Genomic DNA, 21,682 nt, shown 5'->3' with positions numbered 1-21,682 from the left:
CTCCTTACGCTGCTAAAGTTTTCACACTGAGAACATTTATCCTGCAACTGCTGGGCTGCATAATTCTCCTCTTTTGGACATTCTGCGCTGCTGTTTGTCGCCAGTCTGCCCAGGCTCACTGTCTCCTCTCTGAAGTGGCATCGTCACTCACGTGGGTATTCCTAGAAAATCTGGGCCAGCTTGCAGTGCCCGGTGCCTCCCTTGCTGCCTGCCTACTGCCTTTTTGAAAGCTTGGCTCACGGCTCTTCTCTTGACTTGCAAAGCAATGGCCAGCTTATCAGAAGTGGACTGGCATGCTGTGTCTGGTCCTCCTGGCATGAAGCAAACCATCCACCCCACCTCATCACGTGGGCTGCTTGTGCTGGGTCTCCGTGCCACGTTGGCCCCACTCTCTGACCCCCCATGCAAGAAGTACTTTCCTAAGGATTAGGCTCTGTCTGCTCCAGATGCTTAAGAGAAAAAAAGCAGGGTGGGGCACTTGAACTGAGGTCCCTTGCCACCGAGGGCAGCACCTGGCATGAGAGATCTCCCACTGCCACTAGACAGGCAGACAGACAGACCAACTGACTGACCAAAGGGGGAGTCCAGCCACAGCTGCCTTGTCCACCCACCGGCCAGCCATGCTCAGGCTCTTTTCATGGGATGGTCTACAAAGAGAAAGTGCTCTCCTAGGGTCCTTATGGCAGCCAAGGCCAGATCCTGCCCACCCAATCCTTCCTGATCCTTGGGCTCAAAGCAATGTCTGCCAGTGACACAACAACACATGCACAAACACCCCCCCCCCCCACATGCACACCGCTCCCAGCTAAGCAGGTGGCTGACCAGTGAGCCAGAGCCACTGGGTCCAGCAGGGGAGCATCTGGCAGCCGCTGCCCCGGAATGCCTTACCAGCCGCCAGGAGACGCCGGGTCATGCCCCCGGCCCCTCCGCTCACCCTCATAATTGTCTGGCTGTCCAGTTTATTTTCAATCAAACCTACTTTGCCTCCTGAGGATTTGCTGTCCTTTATTTGGCTATGAAATACATCCATTTGCTTTGCTGCTCTTGTGGCCTCTGCGCATGGGAGGGGCAGTGGTGCGTGGCCTTCCCACGGAGGAGGGGGTACTGGACTAGAATCATAGAATCCTAGAATCATAGAGTTGGAAGAGACAGCAAGGGCCCTGATCCAGTCCAACCCCATTCTGCTATGCAGGAAATCCAAACCAAAGCATCCCCGACAGATGGCCATCCAGCCTCTGCTTGAAGACCTCCAAGGAAGGAGACTCCACTACACTCCTAGGGAGTTTGTTCCACTGTCGAACAGCCCTTACTCTCAGGAAGCTCCTCCTAATGTTGAGCTGGAATCTCTTTTCCTGGAGCTTGCATCCATTGCTCCATTGGGTCCTAGTCTCTGGAGCAGCAGAAAACAAGCTTGCTCCCTCCTCAATATGACATCCTTTCAAATATTTAAACAGGGCTCTCATATCACCTCTTGATCTTCTCTTCTCCAGGCTAAACATCCCCAGCTCCGTAAGTCTCTCCTCATTGGGCTTCATAGTTTCCAGGCCCTTCACCGTTTTAGTTGCCCTCCTTTGGACACATGGCTCCAGTTTCTCAATGTCCTTTTTGAATTGTGGTGCCCAGAACTGGACACAATATTATTCCAGGTGGGGCCTGACCAGAGCAGAATAGAGTGGCACTATTATTTCCCTCCATCTAGAGACTATATGTATATTGATGCAGCCTAAAATGACATTGGCCTTTTTAGCTGCCGCATCACACTGTTCACTCATGTTCAACTTGTGGTCTACTTGGACTCCTAGATCCCTTTCACACGTAGTTTCATTCAGCCAGGTGTCCCCCATAATCCTATATCTGTGCATTTCATTTTTCTGCCCTAAGTGCAATACCTTACATTTCTCTGTGTTGAATTTCATTTTGTTTGCTTTGGCCCAGCTTTCCAGTCTATTCAGGTCATTTTGAATCTTGATCCTGTCCTCTGGAGTATTAGCTATTCCCCCTAATTTGGTGTCATCTGCAAATTTGATAAGTATGCTCCCAATTCTGTCATCCAAGTCATTGATAAAGACATTGAATAGCACTGGGCCCAGGACAGAGCCCCACTGGACACCCCACTGGTCACTTCCCTCCAGGATGAAATGTCTTCTGAAATGTCTTTTGGCCATTGAGATCAGAAAGGAGGTAGGAGGAAGGAGTGTATGGTCTCTGCCTGGGAAGAAGCCCTGCCTCCTAGCCCCTTCAGACCACGGAGGCATTCTGCACATGCTCATCCCTGATCTTTAAAGAAGAAGGAGCCATGAGGCTGGATCAGGCCCAAAAAGGCCTCCTGGAACCGGAAGGATGGACTGAGTCTGCCCGGCAACTGGCCCACCCTGGACCCTCGCCCACCTGTCACATGCTGGCGCTGGCCACAGGAGTGGGCATAGTTCTTGGCCAGCATGCAGCCTTGCTGAGAGGGAGCCCCTGCAAAGTCCACCTGACCCACTGCCCTTCCAGGTGCCTGTCCAGCCCCCATTCTCTGCCAGAGGATGCTGTCCAAGGCCAGGGCCCCCTTGTCCCTTGCTCTTCTCTTTCTAGACCAGGACTCCCCAAGCCCCATTGCTCCCGACCCCTCTGAGGTTTGCAGGGAGCTCAGAAGGCCCTGCAGTCACAGCCACTGGCTCCATTTGAAGGCGGCTGGCATGGCCTGGCCTCCCTCCTCTGCCCAGCTGTCTTTCCCGCTGGCATCGCCTGTGTTGTTCAGGAGGCTGAGAGTGGCTGCTTCATTTAGAGGGCTTCCTTCCCTCCTCAGTGGCATTCATCCCTCTCAAGTTCCTGGAGGAGAAGTCCCTCAGTCTCACTCCCCGCACAACACACACAACACAACACACACAAACACCTGCCCAAGGCAACATGAGGCTCTGGCTGGTGGCTGGCAGGCGTGCGGGACTTGGCTAATGGGGGCCTTTGAGAGGCAGCGCGAAAAGCTTTCTGCCGTGCGTGTTTGTCTTTCGTCCTTTGTGCCGGAACAGGCGGCAGACCCCACGGGAGTGTTGTGGAAACCTGTAAACCTCCTGCATCCAACACATGTCTGCCGGCAGATTTACAGAATGCCAAGCAAGAGCATCCCTCTGAAGGAGGAAGGGAGGGGCTCCAGGCAAGACCCCCCCCCCCCCCTGCCTTTGCCCTCCGGCCAGTGGGCACCCCTTTGTCCTGGCAGCATCAGCCCCTCTGCAAAGCAGCCCCTTCCCTGGAGAGGGTGAGGCGGCCACCTCTTCCCTGTGCAAGCCCCCTCCCCACCTCTGCACAGGTGAAGCTCAGGTGAGGAAGAGGCTCTCCCCAGGAAAGGAAGGCACCCTCTCCCAAAACCCACCCGCTTCCATCTGCAGGGGCATGGAAGGGCCTCTCCTGTCCCTCTTGCTCCTTGGGGACTCCACCAGCCTTGGGTTGTGTTGGGACCCTCGTAAGAGAGCAAGGCCTGAGGAGACCGGCCCTGGCTGACCCCTAGCACAAAGGCCTCATAGTTTTCAGCCAAGGGAAGCTTCCTCATGGGAACACTAGGTCTCCTATCTCTTCCTCTTCCTCTTCCCAGGAATGGGCACAGAGAGGAGCCAAAAGGCACCAGCCCCCTGCCCAGAGGGCCCTGCTGTCTCAACCTGCAAACAGGAGGGGAGGGAGCAGCAGCCCCTGGTACAGAGCAGGACACCTGCTGCCCCCGTGGCACATGGGTCTCCTCTCCTCCTCGCCCCACATCTCTTCCACCCACAAAGTGACCCAGGCAGGGACCTGAACACAAGTGGACAGGCGAGGACTCCAAATCCCCTTGGCCCCAAACAGCGTGCCCCATGCTCAGAGGTGATGCGAGGTGTAATCCAACAATATCTGGTTCCCCATTTCTGAACAGCAGAGAAGGCCCCTGCCCACCCTTCTATAATGGCACCCGTGAGTGTGCTTCTTAGGGACCTAGAAGCTTTTTTGCTACAAAAGGCAAATGTGCTCACAATGTTGGCGAGACTCGCACTGGGAGATGTGAGGACTGGGCAAGGTGTCTTGTGGGCCCCTTATGTTTCCCTCCTTCACTGTCTTTATGCCTGAAGCCCCCCATCCTGCCCCAATCATGCTCCTTTTCCTGCCCCCTTTATTCCCCAGAGAGGAGGGTCTCCTGCCTTTACCTCACAGGGTTGTTTGCCGCATCGGGGTCCAGGGCAGTGACTACCCCCACCACGGCACCCACCAGCGCGTCCTCCTGCACCTCCATCAGGCCGTCAGGGGGCCGGAACTCGGGGGGCTCATCGACGTCCAGCACGGTGACCCTCACGATGGCCTGGTCCCGGAAGGTGCCCAAATCCATGAAGCGGGGGTCGGCAAACTTGTTGAGGGCCTCCACCACCACCGTGTGGATCTCCTGGGCCTCGAAGTTCAGGGGCTGAGGGAGAAGGGGCGAGGGCAGGCAGATGAAGCGTGCGCCCTATCCTCCCCACCGGCCCCCAGATGACACCCATCTCTACCCCGGACCCCCATCCTCTCAGGCAGAGCCTTTCTCCTTCCCTCCATGCTGTCATCATCATCATCATCATCATCATCATCATCATCATCATCATCATTATAGTTTATTTCTATAGCGCTGCAAATGTACACAGCGCTGTATATACAAATGCTGTGTCCAGTAGCACAAGCCTGTTCTCAAGAGGGGAGAAGCAAGACCCCCACCCAGGTGATTGTCACAGCCGCAGCGTCCAGCATGCATCCCCCTCCCGCTACAAAGAGAGCCATGCACATGTGCACACTCCAGATCGGACCCACTGCCGCCCCCCAACAGCTGCCCACCTTGTGCACAGAGATGAGGGCCTCCTGCGTGTCGCTGTCTGTGGTCACCCGGAAGGCGCCCAGCCCCTCCTCGGCCTTGATCTGGTAGGTCATGTCTGTGTTCTCGCCCACATCCGAGTCCTCGGCCTTCACGCACCCAATCAGCGTGCCCACTGGGGCAGACTCCACAATGCTGAACTGGTACATCTCTGGTGGGGAGAGCCAAGGTCAGGCCTTTCGTGGCTATGGGGTGACAGCCAGTGCCAGGGCCACAGCCTTGCCCCAAGAACGTGGCACTCCCACATTAAGGGCAGACATGGGCAGAGAGGCCTCCCGCCCACACCACATGGGGCCAAATCAAGTCCAGGCGTCAACTCTGCCCCCCAAAACACACACACCTCCAAGGAACCTCTATTATTTTCTCAGTGGAAAGGTGGAGGTCTAAGTAGAGATCACCATCCTAACCAACATAGATGTGGAATCCCACACCATTAAGATACGATCCTGGGAGAGACGGCAGCCAGTTAGTACTCATTCACAACTACTTCACTTCTGAGAAGAAGAACATGTACCTTCAGGTTAGTGGCATTGCTATGGGCACCCACATGGCACCACAGAATATAGACATCTTCCTGGCTGAGCTGGAACAATGCTTCCTCAGCACATATACCGAGAAACCTCCCTTCCACCTACAAGGTCTTGAGGGCATCCTCATTGTTTGGACACATGGAAAGCAAGCCGTTGAGAAGGTCCACCAGGATTTCAACAACTTCCACCTTACCATCAACCTGAGCCCAAAACAAGCCTCATAACCAATGTACTTGGTTATGTGGTTGACACCACTGTGCAATTGCACAGTGGACCTCTAAGCACCGCACTCTATCAAAAACCCACCAATCGCTACACATATTTGCAGGCTTCCAGTTTTCACCCATAACACATTACCAAATCTATTGTTTACAGCCAAGCCCTCCGACACAAGACAGACTCTAAACTCTTGGATTTACAAGAGACATTTCTTAAAGTGAAGCAATGTCACACTGAGGTTGGAGCAAGCTTGTTTTCTGCTGCTCTAGAGACAAGGACACGGAACAATGGATGCAATGGATGCAAGCGACAGGAAAAGAGATTCCACAAGGAACTTCCCGACAGTAAGCGTTGTTCGTCAGTGGAACACATTCCCTCAGACATTTTGGTGGAGTCTCCTTCTTTGGAGGTTTCCAAATAGAGGCTGGATGATGCTTTGACTAAGAGTTCCTGCAGGGCAGAATGGGGTTGGGCTGGATGGCCCTTTTGGGAGTCTCTTCCAAATCTATGATTCTATGGTTCTAAGTGCAATGGCCACCTAAGGCAGTGAAGAAACAGTTCAACAAGGCAAGATTAATAATAACAGGAACAGTCTACTGATGGACAGACCAAGAATGCAAAATGACAGAACACCCCAGTGGTCGCCTTCAGTCCTCAGCTGAGACCGCTCAGATGCATGCATCAATGAACCACAACTCATTCTGGAGAGTAACACAGCTCTCTTGCAAGTAGCCTACAGACAGCCTCCAAATCTTTAACAACTAACCACTTACAATAAGACGTGCAACACAACTAGTAATACAGGGACAGGACCCTGCTGCAAATCCAGATGCCAAGTGACCCCATATCTACTCCGGGAACAACATTACAGGGGCCCATAACATCACCCATAACATCAGAGGTACATTCACTTGTTGTTTCTCCACATGATAAATGCCATCCTATGCCAGCAATGCCCTTTTGCACTCCACATTGGACAATCAGGACAGCCTCTTGCATAGAGGATAAATAGGCACAAATTGGATACCAGACATATTGGGGGGAAACCCAAAGCAACTACAGAACATTTCCACTTCCCTGGACACACAGCACACCATCCAAAGGTCACAGTACTTGAACCAAGAAATTACAAAGGAAGACTAGAAAGAGAAACAGCTGAACTGAATTATATTTATAAATTCCAATCCATTAGCAGTGATCTGAAACAGTGGCTTCATGGCACACTACATGCATTAATACATGAGTTCTTGCCCCTGCACATGTAATAAAGATTATCTTCTCAGAGCACATTTTGAACCAAGGAAACCGGAGCCATCCCTGTCCACTACCAAGGCCTCGTTACTTGTATGCCAAGATGCGGCAACTCTCCCTGGCACCATGGAGACATGGCATAGGCCACATGGTGCCACCCTGCACCTGGCAAGGCCTGTCCCACATGTGGCCAAGATGTCTACTGTCCCTCTCCCCTCCCCCCAATTCCACCCCCAGTGCCCAAAACCTCACTCTGTGGGAAGCGTGGGGGGTTGTCGTTGACATCCGTGATGACGATGGTGACGGTGGTGGACCCCGACAGGCCTCCCAGCTGCCCAGCCATGTCCGTCGCCCGAACCACCACCTCATATCGGTCCTGAGTCTCCCGGTCCAGGTTGGCCACGGCGGTCCGGATCACCCCTGAAAGAAACCGGAGGGTAATGTGCACCCACATGTGGCTCCATAAGAAACAGCAGCAGCCCCCCCCCCAGAATTCTCCTCCCCTCCTGTGCCACAAACAATGCCATGTGTGTCCAAATCCAGCCATGGCCGCACACCCAGGACACACATCATGCCATGATCAACCTACTACCAGTTAGGACAAGACAACAGGAAGTTTTCTCAAACAATTACCAGATAGACAGGGAGACTAAACTAAGTACCAAGGTAATGGGTGACCCTACATACTACAGTCAGCCCTTCAAGTCTGCACACTTGAAATCCGCTGAGGGGTTATCACCATTAAATCCTATGGAGCACATGCCCCATTCAAGCCTATGGGGCTTGAATATGCATGAGTTTTGGAACTCATAAGGGGGTCCGGAACGGATCCCAGTGAGTTCCAAGGGGAGACTGTATATATCGTAGATGGGGTTACCCATTACGCTGGTACTTAGTTTAGTCTCTCCATTCTATCTGACCAGACTCTGCCAGCAGATGCCCGGGGGGGGGGGTGTCTCTTTCTATAGGGACCAGTTTTGTTTCCAGGTGCGTGGTCCAGAGCCCCCATCACCAGGAGGAGGGAAGACGGGGGGCATGAGGGGCACTCTTTGTCAGCAGAGGGGGGTCTCTCTGGAAACACCCACTTCGAGGCGCAGAGGAGGGGGCTGGCAGCCAAGAGGTGCCCATCTTATTAGCAACTGAGGCATGGAGAAGCCGGCTGGGGGGCTGGCTGGCTGGCAAGGGGTAGGCACAGCAGTAAGACAATCCAGCCTCTATAGAAGTCACTGCCTTGCCCCCTCCCCCTCCCCATACTCACACATACACACTCCAGAGCAGCAAGCAAAGGAAGGTGGCACCCCCCATCCACCCACCCACCCACCCACAGACCTGGGCAGGAGGAAGGAAGGCACAGCTGGGCTCAATCCCCCTCCTCCTCTGTTTCCTGACTGAGAGGAAGAGCAGCAGCTGCTTGTTAAGGCTCCAGAACAAAGTAAAGATCTCCCAGGTGAACTTTCGCCTAAGTCTCTATAAATAGCTGCCGCCTGAGAAGCTGGGAGAGCTGAAGGGGCACATGCTGGAGAGGGGCAGCATGTCCTGCTTATGGGGGGAAGAGGCCAGAGGATTCTCAGGAGGCCCCACCGCTGGCCAGGACCAGAAACCCCCCAGCCCAGCTCTGGTTGACAGGTCACAGCCTGCAATGCCCCTGCCCACTTCACTCTGTGGGGCTGTGGGGGATCTTTGCCCCATGCACACCATGTGCTGCCAAGTGAGGTTTGAGGTATGGAGACCCCTCCATAAGAGACCTCCTCCAGGAGCCCTCTTCATACCATTAACAGTCCTGCTCAGGTCTTGCAAGATCAGGGAAGCCCCCCTGCCCACCCCCTGCCCCCCATCTCACCCAGCATCCCCTTCTCCCCACCCCACCCCACTGGACACATTGCAGCCCAGAGGAGACACAATGGGTCCCCATTGAGGAGAGGAAATTGCTTCAAGTCTCCCTCTCCTCTTCAGGCTCCCTGAGGAGTGGGACCCCTGCCCTGCCAGAGACGCAGCCCCCCGGAACACCCACATGAGCAATATCAATCCTTTATCTTTCACACACATGAACTGATAGCCTGGTGTGCTTCTGAGCATGGAAATAGCATTCTTCTCTCAAGCAGCGTCCAGGGACACAGACGCTGGGACAGATGGCATGCACCACTGATGCCCCTCTGCCCCCTTGGACCCCTCTTGGGACTGTTATAGCACTCCCTGCCAGTCATGGGCAAAGTGGGGGGGCAGCAGAGAGACCCCCCGGCTGCCCAACAGAGCTGTTGGCTGTGAAGGGAGGGGGGTCTCCCGGCTGTGCCTCGGTTTCCCCATGGCTATCCCTGCAGCCACCGGAAGGGCAAGGGCACCGTTAATTAGGGAGGCCGCAGCGTTTCCAAATGATCGGTCCTGTTGCCAGCAGTGTCCAGCTGTGACCAGAGAAACTCTGCCTGCCAGAGGGAGGGATGGAGGAGGCACAGGGTCCCCCACCCCAGAAAAAACTGGCTGGGAGCACAGGGAAGGCCAGGTGATGAGGAGGAGAACACTGACCAGAGGGCAGGAGGTCCATCCAGGACCTCCCATGGTGGCCGTGGGTCACTTCTGCTGCCCCCCACTACTGCCAAGGACCGTAACTCCACCCTATAGACCCTTTGCAGCACTGCCCAGCAAGCACCCCTTCTCTTACCCAGCAGTGGAAAAGGGAGAATTTCAATGGAGGCAACTTCTCCCCTTCCTTGCCCAGCTTCTCTACACCACAAGCAAACCCCTTCTCTCTCGGGTGTGATGGCCCACTCCTTGGCACTTGGCAGGCCAGCAAGACCTGAGCTGCCCTTGCCAAAGCAGAGGCTGGATGGCCACCTGTCAATGGGGATGCTTTGACTGAGAGTTCTTGCATGGCAGAAGAATGGGGTTGGACTGGATGGCCCTTTTTGGGGTCTCTTCCAACTCTATGATTTTATGATTCTATGAAGATGAAGGAGCCCCCAGCAAAATCCCAGGGAGGCTCAATTGGCACGGAGGGGGGATCTGGGGGGGGGGTTTCCCGTCTTTTTTGGACCCCCCCCCCCCTTTTTTTTTTTTTTGTAATGCCTGTCTTTCTGAACCCAAGGAGTGATTCTGCCTTCCTCCTCTTGCTTACCTGGGCTTCTTTCATGCTCACAGGGAGGAGCTCCAGGGAAGGAAGGAAGGAAGGAAGGAAGGAAGGAAGGAAGGAAGGAAGGAATCATAAAACAATAGATTTGGAAGAGACCACAAAGGCCATCCAGCCTCTGCTTAAAGACCTCCGAAGAAGGAAACTCCACTCCACTCCGAGGAAGGAGTGTGTTCCACTGTCGGACTGCCCTTACTGTCAGGAAGTTCCTCCTAATGTTGAACTGGTGGTTGCTTGCATCCATTGCTCCATTGGGTCCTGTTCTCTGGAGCAGCAGAAAACAAGCTTGCTCCTCCTCAATATGACATCCCTTCAAGTATTTAAAGAGGGCTCTCATATCACCTCTTAACCTTCTTTTCTCCAGGCTAAACATCCCCAGCAGTTTCCTAAGTCTCTCCTCATACGACTTCATGGTTTGCAGACCCTTCACCATTTTAGTCGCCCTCCTTTAGACATGCTCCAGTTTCTCAATGTCCTTTCTGAATTATGGTGCCCAGAACTGGACACAATATTCCAGGTGGGGCAGCAGGAAGGAAGGAAAGAGAATGCATCAGTCTCCTTCCTCTCTGCAATGCCCACAAGGCCTTTACTCTATCCTTGTCCTACTCGATCTGTCTGCGGCCTTCGACACCGTGGACCACTGTCTCCTAATAGATGTACTCTCTGACCTTGGTTTCTCGGGCCTTGTTCTCGATTGGTTCACATCTTACTTGTCAGATCGATCTTTTTCGGTGGTCTCGGGTGGTCAGACCTCGTCTTCTGTCCCCTTATCTGTTGGAGTTCCTCAGGGCTCTGTTTTGGGTCCCCTTCTGTTCTCTCTATACACACTCTCCCTTGGCAAACCTATCAGTTCTTTTGGTTTCTCCTACCATCTCTACGCAGATGATACCCAGCTGTACCTTTCCACCCCTAATCTTTTGCCAGAGCTAGAGCAGCAAGTGTCATCCTGTTTAACAGCTGTCTCCCACTGGATGCACCATCGGCGCCTGAAGCTCAATATGTCCAAGACCGAGCTTCTTGTCTTCCCTCCTAAGCCCACCCTTCACTACTCCTTTTCTATCTCTGTCAATAACGTCTCTATCCAGCCGGTCCAGGAAGCCCGCAGTCTCGGTTTCATCTTTGACTCCTCTTTGTCATTCATCCCCCAGATCCAGACTACAGCCAAAGTCTGCAGATTTTTTTCTCTATCATATTTGTTTTTTCTTCTCTATTTGGTAATTTTATCTATTCCTCTTTTTAATTGTTATTATCTTAGAACGTATGCCTTGGGCAGGCTTTTATATACTCTTTAATTTTACCGATTTTGTACAGCGCTGTGTATAATTACAGCGCTTTAGAAATAAAGTTTAATAATAATAATAATAATAATAATAATAATAAATAATGACTGGATCTGGCTAATACTCTCCAAGCTCCAGAGACTACAACTCTGGGGATTACAACTTCAAATCCCTGCTCAGCCATGGAAACCCACTGGGCGACCTTGGGCAAGACACACTTTCTCAGCCTCATAGGAAGGCAATGGTGGCAACCCCCTTCCTCCCCGCAGAAGAAACCTTGTCCAGAAAACCCTGTGAGAGGTTGCTTGAAGTGGGAAATGACTTGAAATCACCCAAGAGAAGCAATTCCAAGCACTCCATGGATACCAGAAGAGGCAACTGGGCTTACTGGGGGGACCAGACCTGCAGCGGTGGGTGTGGATTCTTTCAGAGGAAAGTGCCCTGCCTTTTGTGGGACCTTTGCAGCCAAGGGAGAAGCTGCAGCCACCAGCATTCTCCCCACACCAACACCCACACATTGCCTTGCACACAATATCACATGCAGATAAAGCGCTCACACGCACACACACACTGCGGCCTTTCCAACAGAAGACCTCTTCCAGGTGCTGGACTGCCAGCCCAACTACTCTTAGCTAGCAGTGGGTGATAGGAGTTGCAGTACAATGCACTGATTCAGGGGGAGGACAGCCATTTACACTGCAAGAGCAGCTGCCAGTCAGAGCAGGCAGTGCTGGCCTCAGGGACGTAGCTAGAATTTTAGGAAGGGGGGTTCAGACTAAGTGCCACCATTATAGTAGGGCTTGAACGCGGCGACGCAGCAGCACACACCATTCATTTTCTAATGGAAGGGGGGATGGACCCCAAGAACCCTCCCCCCGGCTACGTCCCTGCTGGCCTAGATGGGCCCCACGGGTCTGACTTGGCATGAGGCAGCAGTCCATGTCCTAAAAACATCCGGGAAGCCCCCCAAAAGGTCCCAGGAAGCAGGACCCCCCCACACACACAAATACATCTTTCAGTAGCCCCCCCCCAGCTCTCCCCACCTGTTTGCTGACCCACAGCTAAGGAGGGAGGGCAGAGGAAGGGAAGGGGCACACCGCCCCCCCAGACACCCCCCTAACAGATGGGGCCTGAGGACTTAGCAGGGGCAGGGCTGCCTAAGACAGCACAAAATGAAGCTAAATCCCAAATCCCTCTTGTCATTAAATATTAATTTCCACTTTACATCAGTAAATACCTCTGAATTTCTGCACAAGGCCAGACAGGAAGGCAGGGCACGGAGGGGGCCCTGGAACCAGCAGCCTCCCTTTCCCCACTTCCACCAGTGGGTCAGGAAGGGGCCCTGTCCACTCCGGCAGCGAGTGACCCCTCTGACCGGAGGCTGCGCTCCATCTTTGGGGGCTCTTTCATCAGAGGCTGGATACAAGCGTTTGGACTGTGTTTTCTTGCATGGCAGAATGGAGCAGAAATGGGTGGCCTTTGGGGTCTTTCTATGGGTGGGTGGGCAGGCGTGGGAACCCTGAGGAGAAGGCGGACCAGCACATGCCATCCACTCTTCCTATGGGCCTGGAAACGCTGCCCACACGCTCCCTCTTCTCCCTCTCGGTCACTCATGATGCCAACGCCACTCCAGACACTAGCCCATGTGAGAGGACAGCTGTCCAGCAACGGGGGGAGGCAGGCATGAGAGAGGGAGGGGGATGCCCGCTTGCCCACAAGTGTGTCCAGTCCACCTGGGCCTGCTTGAGTGTGCAAGACAGGAGAAAAGCAGGTCAAAGTCAAAAAGGAAAAGGAAACAGCCCTCCATTATCGTATATTAGGAAAAATGAATGTGCCAGATTTTATGGCTCCTTTTACAGCGTTAATGATGACAGTGGCTCTGCACGTTAAGTGGCTGGCATGGGCAATTAAGCCCTATGCTCCGGGCACAGGATGGACGCACACACCGGGCAGGGTGCCCAGCCAGGTGCATGATGGCAGGAGCAGACGCGCACGCTCTCCTTGGCCCATGCCCCAATGCCGGCGGTAAAGAATGTGGAAAGGAAGAGGGGTCCCTGTTAAGTTATGGGGCACCTGGCAAGCCCCTCAGGGCCATACCTGTCTCTGTGGGGGAGTCCAGGAAAGTGGGTATCTGCAAAGAGGAGGGGAGATGCCACTATGGCTACATCAGTCCCCTTGGAAAGGTAAGAAATTGGAACGTGGGAGAAGGAGGACCTGGCCAGGAGTAAGTGGCAGGCTGTTCCATGGGTCCCGGCTGAGCCCAGAGCCAGTCAAAAGGTGGCCATGGGCCAGTCTTTTGCCCCTGCCCCCCACCCCTTTTCTTCCCTCCCCCCTCATTATCACCTCTGCTCTTGCCAGCCTCCTTGGCATCGTCATCTGCTTGGGATTTATCACAGGCACATTTTACAGCGGGCTTTATTAGAAGTTATTAAAGGATGGAGCAGCTTCCACTGTTCGCTCATTAAATATTAATAGAGCATTTATAAAGCAATCCTTAATTTAAAGTGTTACCTTTAATCAAAGCCCCTGTGCTAAGAGTACTACTTCTGGGGGTCCTACAGGCTGATGGACAGGCAGCGGGAGGGGGGCCCCCAGGTGCCAAGGACCAGACATGAGACCCAGGGGACTGCAAAGCAGCCCTGCCAGTCTTGGTCTGATGGACGCTGCGACGCTGGGCTGAGCCACACCCAGGTGGCCTCCGAAGGCCAGGTATCCACCACCCTGGCGCCCACACAGAGACATATGGGAGGGGGCAGGCCAGCAAGGATGCACACACGTTGAGGGGGCTCCAGGTGGGCATGAGAGGAGAAGCCAAGGGCAGAGAGGTGGGGGGTGGTCTTCCACAAACCCCAGGGGAGCAGGAGTTGCAAGTGGAAGAGGAAAAGAAAGAAGGAAAGGAGGGAGGCAGGGCAGGCTCAGAGCAAAAACTATGCAGGCTGGGAGATGCCTCATGCTGGGGCTGGATCCCCCCACAGATGCAAACCCCCCTTCCCCCCCCCCCCAATGACCACCGTGCCACAGGTTTCACACTTGTGCATACTCACAACCGCCCTGCAAAGCAGAACTTGGGCAAATGGTCAGCCAGTGAGCTGCAGGGGCTTAAACCAGTTCCTGCTCTCAGTCCTGCAACACCGCCTGACTCTTGCCTGGCACGATTGGGGGGGGGGGGGTTAGAGGGCCCCAAAACACACACAGGGGCAGATCTCAGGAGAACTGTGGGGTGGGTTTCCTCTCCTTGCTCAGCCAGTCCCAGCAGTTTGCTAGAAAGCAAGGCCAGAGGAAGGTCTGCAAGAACCCCCCACTGAGCGCCCCCCCCCCAGTGCCTGCCACTGGCCCTCACCTGTCTTGCTGTCCACCGTGAAGTGCTGCTCTCCTTCCAGGACGCTGTAGACCACCCTGGCGCTGCTTCCGTAGGTGGGGTCGTCTTCGTCGGATGCCATCACCTGCATCACGGAGGTCCCTGAGTTGGGGAGGGCAGAGGGGGGGCATGAGTGAATGAAGGAGCAGCGGACACCCTCCCAATCTCCCACCCCACCCACTCGTCTCAAGTGCAGCTGCAGGCATCCAAGGTGGACGTCATGCTTCTTCTTCTTTTGGTTTTATTTTTATTGTTTTTATCTTTTTCACATGTACAAATTAACATCACAAATACATTTCTTATAAACTGTACATACATTCCTCTCCGGATGAACTTCTGTTCTAACTTCTATTCCCTTCTTCCCAATCTCCTTCCCTTTCGCTTACACAAATAACAACATATTAACCATTATCCATTTGTGTTTTCCTCTCATATGTTCTTACATTTCCCCCCCACCCAAGTGATTCAAGTAATACATTGCTAAGGGTTGCCATTCTCTTTCCCAACAGTCTGTTGATTTTTTCCTATTCCACACCGTTATTTTATCCAATTCTCTCACTTCCACTACTTTTCCCAACCATTCCTCTATTTTAGGTGTTGTTTTCAATTCCCAATGTCTGGCCAAGACAATTCAAGCTGATCTTATCAAATACAGTACAATACCAGTCTCCAGTATTTCTTTTCCTTTTCTGTTCCTAATACCGAGGTCATATTAAGTAAGTACAATTCCGGACGGAGGAGATGGAAATTTGAAATCAATTATCTTTTGTATCTCCTCTTCATGTATTCTATTCCAGGATTTCTTAATTCGTTTACATGTCCATCACACGTGATGATAATAGCACCCTATTTTAATTTGACATTTCCAACATAAACTTTCTTGTCTTCCATATATTTCTGAAAGTCTCCATGGGGTCTAATACCTTCTATTGGCTGTTTTTAAATAAGTCTTGGGAGCATGTCCATTTATTTGACTGCATCCATGCCTTTTCCCAATTTTCCAAAGGTATGACATGTCCAATTTCTTGAGCCCACTTTATCATTCTTTCCGTCACCGTTTCCAACTCTAATTCCCTATGAATCAATATTTTATACAATTTAGATACCTTTTTTCCCATATCATTTTGTCTACACTATTTTGTTGCATTTCAAATTCACCTTTCTTCATCTCTTCTTTACATTTAGATTTGATTTGATAATATTCCAACCAATTAATCATTTTTCCACTTGTCTCTAATTCTTGCTTTGACCTTATTTTTATTTCTCCCTTAGGATCTATTATTAATAACTCCTTATTATAACACAATTGTTTATCTTTCTTTACTTCTCCACTAAAAAAGGCATTTTGAATCGATATCCATAATGGAATCCCACTATAAAACTCTTCTTTAATTACTTTCCATGTTTGTATTAATGATCTTCTTCTTCTTATGTGGTTTTTTAATTCTTTATCCGTTTTTCCCATTCCATATTTCAAATCTGTTATATAAGTTTTATCCAATTTGATCCAGTTTTGAAGCCATAACAAAGAACAGGCATAATCATACAATTTAAGGTCTGGTAATGAACATCCAGCCCTATTAGATTCTCTTTTTAATATGATCCATGTAATCCTGGCCTTTTTGCCTCACTTTCCCAATTCTTTATCCCAATCTCTAAATATTCCATTATTAGTAATAATTGGGAGCTTCATGAACAAAAAGATTAATCTCGGCAGGATCTTCATTTTTATCACCGCAATCCTTCCTGAAAGTGATCAATTTAGCTTCTCCCATTTTTTCAAGTCCAGACTCACTTTTTGCCACATAGATCTATCATTGTTTTCATACCAATTGGTGTTTTTCTCTGACAACCATATATCCCTAGAGACCTTACCTTTTTTTCCTGGATGTCATGCTTCTGAGGGGTCCCTTCTTCCTGCTTCTGTTGAGCAAAATGGTACCTCTGAAAAGCATCTATTTAGGTCCCTTTCTGCTCAGCAGAAGCAGAAAGAGGGAACCCCAGAAGCATCACAGCAAATGGGGAGCACAAGCACCCAGGCCCTGGGGTGGGTTTGTGGGGCGCTGGGTATGGAGACCCCCCCCGGGACTCTCACGGTTGCCCACCCCCCACCTCCTGCGCTGGCCCTCCCTCCCCAGACGGACGCCTGAGTCCTCATGCGCCACACGTAGCAGGCCAGAAAGAGTGCAAATTGGATAAAAGTCCATCAAACAGCTGCAATTAAGTTATTGATTTTCCACGCTGCCTCATTAAACCGGGTGCTCCTCTCTGGCCGCCCCCTGATGAGTCTAATTTGACATCATGTTCAATTTGACAAAAGGGGGGCCCGGGATGTGGGGGCAGGAGGGGTCTCTTGGGTGGTGGAGGGGGAACGCAGGTGGTGAGAAATGGGTGAGGGGTGGGGAGGAAGGCAAAGGGGCCCACTGCTCCCACCCACCCCCCCCGGTCCAGAGTCCCATCCTGGGGGGAGGGAGAGAGGGATGGGGGTCGCCTGGGACACGGACTGGCCAGCGAAGGCTCTCCTCTATCTGCTTCTCCCTCATGGACTCCCTGGGTGGAAACACATTACTATTGAGCCCAGTAAAATACAAATTGGGATGAATGGGAATGAGAAAACAGGCTACAAGAGAGATCAGACCAGGAACAGAATCCAAATAAGAATGGGGGGGTGGGGGGGGGGTGGGAAAGTGAGGCGTGTTGCGAGTTCAAAAGGTGAAACAACCAAGAAGGCCTGCTCACAGTTGCTTCCAAAGCAGTCAGGTTTATGGGGGAGCGGGCATGGCCTCATGTGTGCCATGTCCCCCAATCACACACCCCTCCCATACAGCCCTTCACTGGGGAGGTCTAGTCCCCTCTTTTGCCAGAGGTCAGCCCTTGACCCCCTCTGGCATGCCTCAACCCATGCCCTGGGGATGGGAGGGACCTTCTGCTTCTGGCCAGCCAGGCCACACCACAAGGCACACAGGGACTTGGCTGGCCAGCCTGGCCCTGACCGCCATCATGGCCAAAACATGCCAGTTCAGCAGAAAAAGCCCCCGGCTCAGGAATAGTGAAGAAAGAGGAAGGCAAGCAGAGGGGCTGCACTGGCCTGGGCTCAGCTGGGCTACTCTCAAAAGGTCCCCAAGGGCCAGTCCACTGGTGGCCAGGAGGAGGTAGACCTTGCCCCACACATCTCCAGGGCTGTGGCTGTCGGGGCAAATGGGCAGAAAGACCGTGCCAATGGCTGCTCCAAAATCACAGATTCATAGAACTGGAAGAGCTAGAGACTTGGTGGGGATAGGAGCTAGCAACCTCTGACTCTCTATGTAGGAGAAGCCCAACTCCTTGGAGCTGGGCAAACAGGTTCAGCCAAATGGATTGTTTTGCAAAGGTATGATGGAAAAGAAAGCATGTGATTTCCTGCATGGCGGGGGGTTGGACTGGATGGCCCTTGCGGTCTCTATGTGAGGTTGGGAATGTTGGGCTAACCTTCCCCAGCCCTGGAGAGACTCTTTTGAGAGAATGCTTGAGTTGGAAGATGGTGAGTTAAAAGGCTGAGAGTGTCAGACCAGACCTTGGCAGATCCAGATTCAAATCTTCACTTGGCCATGGCACTGGAGCCCAAAGCAGTGTCTGGAGTCTGGCTTCTGCCAGTCTCACAGGAGCCCCTCAGGCCTTGCAAAATGCATCCGCCTGGGTCCCAGAGATCAGCCCAACACCAAGCCTTTTCTCGCTCTCTTGCTCTCTCCAGAGAAGGGCAGTCAGGAGGGGTCTCTAAAGCAGTTCTGAGGAGAGCTAGGAGGTCACCCACCAGAAGATGCCCCCACTTGGTGCACAGGTGTGTGCATGGAGAGAGGCAGGTAAGGGGGTCAAGGGGTCCCAGCCACCTGCCTCTACCATGGGGCCCAGCCTCCCACCTTGGCCTAGGCAGAACCACAGTCCCGCTCACCCACCCTATGGATGCATCATAGGCAGAATGTGGCCCATACTGTGGCTGTGGGAAGCCGACTTTGTTCCACGTGGGCTGATTTGCTGCCTCCAGAGACAGTTTAGCCAGTTCACAGCAAAGGATTTGCTCCACACGAAGCTCCCCTGCTCTTCAGGCTCCGGTGGGCAGCCACAGACTCCCTCCTGGCCTCTGCCATTGCTCTTCAGGGGCCAATCAGTCTGTTCCCCTCCCGGGCATCTCACCCATCATCGATCACAGGACCAAGGGCACAAGAGGGGCACCCACCGCCCCACCCACCTGCCCCTCATTGGAGCAACAGGGCACTGAAAGGGAAAGGAGGGCATCATCAACCCAAAGAACTGCAGGGATGGAGGCCACCCCAAGGACCAAGCAGGCAAGCAAGGCCTGGTGCCCAAGATGGTGAGGAAAGGGCCTAGAGACGCATAAGGAAGGTTTGCCCTGGAGAGGAGCTCATTAATAATTGCTATCATAGCCAGCATCAAATCTCAACATGCACAAGATGAGGGAGCCGATCTGTGTCCTTCTCAGGAGGGACCAAAGCAACACAAAGAAAGGAGACATGAAATAAAAGTGAGGAATCAATTTCCTGCATGGTGGAATTACCAGCCACATGAGGAGCTGGGTACTCCTTCCCCAAAGGATCGTAACCCAAGCCTGGATGGATGCCCAGTCCTGGATTGATTGCCCAGGGTGGCAGAGGGGTTTTTTTGGTGGGTGAGGTGACTTTCCCAGTGGGAGCCTCTCCAGAGCAGGCTGTGAAGAAAGCTTCTCTTAGACAAACCCCTCCAAGAGCCTCAGCTGCCCATGTCAGAGTGGGCAACACTGAGCGGGATTGAAAAGGAGTCTTCACAGGCAGCTTCCTGTCTTCTTGGGCATAAAGTCGTAGAGTCGGAAGAGACTCCCCCAAAGGCCACCCAGACCAACCTCTTTCTGCCATGCAGGAGGATACCCTCAAAGCCAGGTGGCCACCAGCCTCTGTTTAAAAACAGGCTCCAGAGAAGGCCACTCTGCCATCCTCAGAGCCATGAGGACTGGAAGCTCAGTTTATTGCCAGAGGAAGGACCGCAGATGAAGGCTTGGAGGACGCCTGTTTTCCCTGCAGGGCTTCCCAGGCTCAGAACGCACACTCTCAAAGGGGCATTTGGGGGCTGACAACTGGGGACCAAAAAATGGTCCTGGGCTGCATGTAGCACCAGGCTGCCCTTTGTCCCCCCAATTCAGATGGACAGGTGCTCAGAGGATGCCAGCTTCCCTGTTTTGTAGGTCACAAAACCTGCACTTCGGACTATCCGTTAATTGGCCTTGCAACCAAGTACAGCATTTTTAAAAAATGCCCTTCCAGCTCCACAGAGCCCACTTTTTCTGCCCCAGCTCAACTTGCCAGCCTCTTCCCACAAGAAACACCTTCAGAAACACCTGAAACCAGGAGGAAGGGGCCACGGAGACCCCGGAAGCTCTCCCGACTGTCCACCAGGACTCCAGAAGAAGCAGGGGGACCCTAAAACTCCAAGCTCTGTCCACCTGCCAGGAAAGCCAGGCAAATGGGTTCTGGGGAAGGCCAGAGGAGACAGAGAGTGCCAAGGGAGGAGGGTCCTGAGAGGAGTGGCCAGCCTCCAACAGTCCCCCCAAGCCCCCTCCCCTGGCGGTGCTGCCTCAGCTGAGCCCCCTTCCTGCTCCCAGGGGCCCCCAGAGGGCAAGGGAGCAAAGGAAGGGGGGCAGGAGGAGGTTGCCGGCCCCCCCTCACGCACCCCCACTCCATCCCCGCCAAGGCAGCGGGCACCAGGGGTAAGGCTGCTGCCCGGCTGAAATTGCTTGACACGGCTTTACATGGTTTTATTGACTGTACCCTGCCGTGGGAGCTTCAGGTATAAATATTGTAATAAACAAGACATGAATAATAAATAGGCCGTCAGCCACGAGACGGAGGAGGAGGAGGAGGAGGCCGCCTGCCCCACTGCGCCCGTCGAAAGAGGGTCTCCCCAGGGACCAGGGAGCACCCAGGAAAGTGAGCATAATAGGGAGCTGAGATGGGGGGGGCTGCCTGGGTGGTGGGGTGGGGGCTATGGAGTGGGGCGCATGGCCTGCCCCCCTGCATCCTGAAACTCTGGGGAGCAGCCAGGCTGCCAGGAAAGCCAGTCTGCCTGCCCCATAGCAGTGTTGCTGGGTGAGTGTGGCATCCAATTCCAAGGAGCCACAAGGACCCTGGGCACAGCCCCCCCCCCAGTGCCACCAGTTACAGAGCCAGCCCGACCCCCGGTACAGCAAAGTCAGAGGGCAAACCAGCCCCCTTGCTTCCCCCTTTGCCCGCCCCGCAGGGAGCTTAACCAATTCCCTCTGCAGTAATCATCCGTGGCTGCTGGAGCGGAGTCCTCTTGACCCCAGGGCTGCCAAATCGCCTCTCTAATCTGGATTGATGAGACCGGCTGATGATGGGGGGGGCTGCCTTGGCCCAACTGGGGGAGGGGGTGCAGGGAAGGATTGCTGGGGATGAATCAGTACCATGCCAGCCAAGCCAAGCCAAGTCAAGCCAAGGGGGGCCATCAGTAGTCCAAGGGCAGGTGGCCAGCAGACAGGTGAGGGCATTTGTAAGCATGGGGAAGGAAAGAAGCCCTGAGCCAGGAAGGGAGTGGCAGGAAGGTGCACTGTGGGGTCAACCTGGGAGGCAACAGCTGGGCGCCAGGTGCTGAGGAGGGGGCCCAACAATGCCAATGGGGTCCCATTCCCCCCCCCTTTCTAACACATACTCTGCCACAGACGGCTTCATCCCTCCCCTCCCTCCCAAGCAAATGGAGGGGCATTGCCCAGGGGTTTGGGGGGGCAGCAGAGACCCAGCAGGGGTGGGGAGAGGGATGTTCCCAAGCAGCCCCAGGTGAAGGGGCGGAGCTGTGGGTGGGGGGGGGCTCATGCCCACCTCAGCCCCCAGGTGTGCAGCGCCCTCTCACTCCTGACCCCAGAGGCAACCATCCTGTGGACAGTGGGGCTGGAGGCCCCCAGGTGGGGCAGAGCTCCCTCTGAGCCCCCAGATGCTGAGCATGGTGTACCATATATGTTTGTGTGTAGCTGCAGGTGGAGGGAAGGCTGCAACTCAAGAGCAACACAAGGACAAGCGGGATCGGGGGGGGGGGGGGGGG

General features: G+C 53.5%; 1 protein-coding gene across 1 annotated transcript in view; it reads right to left on the bottom strand.

The window, feature by feature from the left end:
- CDH22 (cadherin 22) overlaps positions 1 to 21,682 on the bottom strand; it is a 59,217-nt gene that overhangs the window by 28,936 nt on the left and 8,599 nt on the right. Inside the window, exons 3-6 of the mRNA XM_042465532.1 lie at positions 14,585 to 14,704; positions 7,096 to 7,263; positions 4,807 to 4,994; positions 4,152 to 4,405 (exon numbers count right to left, since the gene is read on the bottom strand). Coding sequence (XP_042321466.1) covers positions 4,152 to 4,405; positions 4,807 to 4,994; positions 7,096 to 7,263; positions 14,585 to 14,704 — 730 coding nt within the window. The remainder of the gene's footprint in view (positions 1 to 4,151; positions 4,406 to 4,806; positions 4,995 to 7,095; positions 7,264 to 14,584; positions 14,705 to 21,682) is intronic.

This window comes from Sceloporus undulatus, chromosome 4 (assembly GCF_019175285.1).
Source record: "Sceloporus undulatus isolate JIND9_A2432 ecotype Alabama chromosome 4, SceUnd_v1.1, whole genome shotgun sequence".
NCBI lineage: Eukaryota > Metazoa > Chordata > Lepidosauria > Squamata > Phrynosomatidae > Sceloporus > Sceloporus undulatus.
The sequence above is the reverse complement of the archived record's forward strand: the minus strand, read 5'-3'. Positions and strand labels throughout refer to the sequence as shown.